The sequence below is a fragment of the Octopus bimaculoides genome, chromosome 22 (assembly GCF_001194135.2).
Source record: "Octopus bimaculoides isolate UCB-OBI-ISO-001 chromosome 22, ASM119413v2, whole genome shotgun sequence".
In the NCBI taxonomy this organism is placed as follows: domain Eukaryota; kingdom Metazoa; phylum Mollusca; class Cephalopoda; order Octopoda; family Octopodidae; genus Octopus; species Octopus bimaculoides.
Genome location: NC_069002.1, coordinates 9,239,472 through 9,244,359, shown reverse-complemented (window position 1 = coordinate 9,244,359; position 4,888 = coordinate 9,239,472). Strand labels below are relative to the sequence as shown.

The window sequence follows — 4,888 nt, the reverse complement described above, 5'->3', positions numbered from 1 at the left end:
TATATATATATATATATATATATATATATATATATACACATATATATACTTACATACATGTATGCATGCATGTATACATACATACATGTATACATATATATGTACTTACATACATACATGTATACATGCATACATATGTACTTACATAAATAATGATTGCTCCATCCTCACAGAGGATTGCTGTCTCCCTCAGCTTCCTCATAAAGAATGAATTCCTAACATTTCTGACATTCCGTCAATGAAGCGTGGAGTGACAGATAAGTTCCACTGGATTGATCATACTTCACTCACTCCCTCCTCCCTCCCTTCCTTCCTTCCTTCCTTCCTCACTCTCACACTCTCTTTCACCTTTCACTATCATCATTTAGCGTTCGCTTTCCATGCTGGCATGGGTTGGACAGTTTGACTGAAACCTTTCCCTTTAAGTAATTCTTTACCCTTCCATTGAACGACCACCACCTCTGTTGCATTAAATTATCCCTCCCCCCTTCTCATTCTCATTACTCTTACTTCACTACTCTACTTGCCATCATCGTCCATACACCTACCGACCATAATAGCAATCAGGCTTCCGTTAATTTCGCTAATATATAATTTCATTAGTATATATTTCTCGTCCTTTTTATCGATTTGTTTTTTATTCTTTGTGTTTTTTTCTTTATTTTTTTTAGCCCAAGAACAAGGTCCGCTTAATCGAAGGCCCGTCTATGTTTAATCTAGAGAACCAAACGAAAGCCAACCTCTCTGACCCCGGCCCCAACTACCAACATGATTCTGCTTTATTCATCATAGGTATGTCGTTCGTTAATGCAAGCACCTCATGGACTTTCCAGGCACCGATGCCCTGGCACCTTTCATGATATACACTCTTACTCTTTACTCTCTTTTACTTGTTCCAGTCATTTGACTGCGGCCATGCTGGAGCACTGCCTTTAGTCGAGCAAATCGTCCCCCGGGACTTATTCTTTGTAAGCCTAGTACTTATTCTATCAGGCTCTCTTTTGCCGAACCGCTAAGTTACGGGGACGTAAACACACATGATGGTATGTGTGTGTGTGTGTCCCATCATCGTTTGACAACTGTTGTTGGTGTATTCACATCCCTGTAACTTAGTGGTATGGTAGAGGAGACCAGTAGAATAAATTCTGGGGTCGATTTCTTTGAATTAAACTCTCCAAGGTAGTGCTCCAGCATGGTCGCAGTCAAATGACTTAAACAAGTAAAAAAAAAAAAAAAAGAAGAAAATCTTATTTCTGTTATTGCATTTGTTCCTAATTCAGGTTACCATGAAGTACCAGAATTGGCATTGCGGCGTATATCCCATGCCTACCAAATTACTGGTGAGAATCGTCTACCTTCTCACACGAAAGACAACATACACAAAAGTTCCTTGAAGAAAGCCAACAATAAGGAAATAAAAGATAATTCCAGTGATTCACCATTGTCAAATAATGACCTTGACGGCACGAAAATTCTAATCACACTGCTCCTTGTGCTTTTTGGAGTTGCTTCCTTGATTGTCTTTTACATACCATGGGTAAGTTGTCTCTTATCTTGCTTTTTAAGAATTCATACTGGCATTATTACTCCCACTTTAGCAAAGGCGGAGGTATTGTTTTCAGTTGTGTTTGTTTGTTTGTTTGTTTGTTAGTCCAGGGACAAGATATCTCAAGAACCGCTGGATGGATTCGGATGAAACTTTCAGGGATGTTTGGCCTCATGACTGGCACAAACGGATGAGATTTTGGGATCGATACAATACCGGACAAGGATTCTGGATTATTTTTCCAATTTTTGAGTATTCTCATTTGTAAGAGTCAGATATTCTCATTTTAAAAATCATCTCCAACTAATCATTGAGGGGACATTGGTGTTGCCATGGCAGCGGTTTGCATTTTCTGAATGCTCTTGTTATGATTATTATTATTATTAAGGTGGAGAGCTGGCAAAATCATTAGCATGTTGGATAAAGTGCTTAGTGATATTTTATCCGTTGCTACATTCTGAGTCCAGATTCTGTTGAAGTCAACTTTGCCTTTTATCCTCTTGGAGTTGATAAATTAAGTACCAGTCATGTACTGGGGTTAATGTGATCGACTTACCCTCTCTTCCAAAATTTCAGGCCTTGTGCTTACAACAGAAAGGATTATTATAATTATTATTATTATTATTAACATGCTGGGCAAAATGCTGCCAAGTATTTTGCCTGTCTTCGTGTTCTGAGTTCAAATTCTGCTGTGTTCAACTTTGTTATTCGTCCTTTTGGGGGTCGATAAAATAAGTACCAGTTGAGCACTGGGCTCAGTGTTATTGATTGATTCTTTCCCTTGCTGGCCTTGTGCCAAAATTTGAAATCATCATTATCATTATTATTATTATTATTAATAGTATTATTATTGTTATTAAATTTATATTTTCAGCAAACAGCCCAGTTACTTCGGAAGTTCCTACTTCAGCATGCCAACCAGGTATTAGAATTTTTCCAGAAATTCCAGTTACGTAACTGACAAGTCAATCCAGCAATATATATATATGTGTATATATATATATATATATATATATATATATATATATATATGTATATATCAGGGGTGAAGGGTCTATGTATGCAACACATGCATTGCATGCCTTACTATTTTCCCCACAATGAATAATTTTTGTGTAATATATAATTGTTTATTGATAATTTCCACTAGATTCATTGTAGCATTCCTTCATTTCCTAGTATGAAGTGGTCAATAATAAGTGCAGGTGTAGTTGTGTGGTAAGAAGCTTGCTTCCTAACCACATGGTTCATGGTTCAGTAAGCATGGGAAAGTGGACATTAAAATGATGATGGTGATGATAGTCTTGCAACATAGTCAATATGTTTAACATGTTAGTCTCAGAATATCCGTGTTTTAAACCTGTTTAATATATATTATATATATATATTATGAAATTTATTTTTCTTAGAGTCCAGACATATCACTACAGAAGTTATTACTTCAGCAAACTAACCAGGTCCAAGAGGTTTCCAGAGATTCCAGTGACTCAACTGACAGAACAATCCAACAACTAACCCCTTTGTTAAATCAATCTGAAAACTCAAGTGAATCTTTACCAGGTATTGAACCTTTTTTTCTGTCTGTCATCATCATAATTTAGTGTCTGCTTTCCATGCTGGCATGGGTTAGACAGTTTGGCTGAAACTTGTAAGCTGGAGGGCTACACCAGGTTCCAATCTGATTTGGCAGAAGAAACCAGACTGAAGCTATCTTTGTGTCTTTAAATCCATCGATCTATTTCTTTTTTATCCTTTATTCTTTGAGTGGTTGGCGTTAGGAAGGGCATCCAGCTGTAGAAACACTGCCAAATCAGATTGGAGCCTGGTGTTGCCATCCGGTTTCACTAGTCCTCAGTCAAATCGTCCAACCCATGCTAGCATGGAAAGCGGATGTTAAACGATGATGATGATGATGGTGATGATTCTTTCAGTTTATAGTCATTCAATTTTGTTTGTTTATTTAGTTTTTTTTTTTGTGTTTATATAATCCATGCATTTTTTTTTTTTTTTTTTTACAGACGGTGCAGTCAGTGTTGGCAAGATTCTGTTTTACCCACGAGACATTCTCGGACATGGATCAGAAGGCACAATTGTCTTCAAGTAAGTATTTGTAGCTAAGAAAACACAGAATGCCCTGCTGCTGCTACTTGATATGGAATTTCTACAATTAATTTAGGTGTAGGTATGGCTGTTGGTTAAGAAGTTTGCTTCTCAGCCACGTAGTTTCAAGTTCAGTCCTGCTGAGTGGCACCTTGGTCGAGTGTCTTCTACTGTAGCCCCAGGCCAACCTAAGCCTTGTGAGTGGGTTTGATAGATGGAAACTGAAAGAAGCCTGTTGTGTGTGTGTGTGTGTTTATATTTGTGTTTGTGTCTTCTTATCTTGATGTCATGTGATAGTTGTAAATGAGTGTTTCTGTCATACAAGCAGCCTACATTTCCACTGTTCCGTGGAAACATGCTTGATCATGGGAGAGTAGTACTTTGCTTGGAAACAGGTGGGGATTGGTGACAGGAAGGCCATCAGGGCGTCTGGCTGCCAAACAACTCTGTGTCAATAAACACCATCTGAATCATGGGAGCATGGAAAAGTAGACATTGAAACAATGATAGCGGTTAAGTGAATTGTGCCGGTGCCATATAAAAGCACCTACCCAGTATGCTCTGTAAAGTGGTTGGCATTAAGAAGGGCATCTAGCCATAGAAACCATGCCAAATCAGGTTGGAGTCTGGTGCAGCCCCTCAGCTTACCAGCCCTGGTCAAACCGTCCAACCCATGCCAGCATGGAAAATGAACATTGAATGATGATGATGAATAGCCAAATGAAATTGTAGTTGGGGCAGATACTGGTGTCATACAACTGGCACCTGTGCCAGTGGCGCATAGAAACATTCATTACATTCTTGGAGTTGTTGTGGCATGTAAAAAGCACCTTTTAAGTGTTGGGCCTCATGGAGGCAAAGTGGCCGATGCTGGTGACGCATGAAAAGCTCCTTTCAAGTGTTGGGTCTCACAAATGACCGAAACATTTGGCATTATGTCGTGCTTGAGAAGAAGACCCATCAAGCTAAGTGAAATCGCAGTTGTGAAAGATACTGGTGTCACGCAAATGGTATCCATACCGGTGGGTACCACTATGCCAGGCCTGCCTGACTGGCTCCTGTTTTGGTTGCACAGAGTGGTTGGCATTACGAAGGGCATCCAGCTGTAGAAACATTGCCAGATCAGATTGGAGCCGGGTGCAGCTGCTGGCTTTCCAGACCTCAGTCAAATCGTCCAACCCATGCTAGCATGGAAAACGGACGTTAAACGATGATGATGATGATGATCATGATCATCATCGT

General features: G+C 39.2%; 1 protein-coding gene across 1 annotated transcript in view; it reads left to right on the top strand.

The window, feature by feature from the left end:
* LOC106874141 (serine/threonine-protein kinase/endoribonuclease IRE1) overlaps positions 1-4,888 on the top strand; it is a 31,557-nt gene that overhangs the window by 18,270 nt on the left and 8,399 nt on the right. The window contains exons 11-15 of the mRNA XM_052975644.1: positions 672-792; positions 1,281-1,537; positions 2,421-2,468; positions 2,956-3,106; positions 3,565-3,646. Coding sequence (XP_052831604.1) covers positions 672-792; positions 1,281-1,537; positions 2,421-2,468; positions 2,956-3,106; positions 3,565-3,646 — 659 coding nt within the window. The remainder of the gene's footprint in view (positions 1-671; positions 793-1,280; positions 1,538-2,420; positions 2,469-2,955; positions 3,107-3,564; positions 3,647-4,888) is intronic.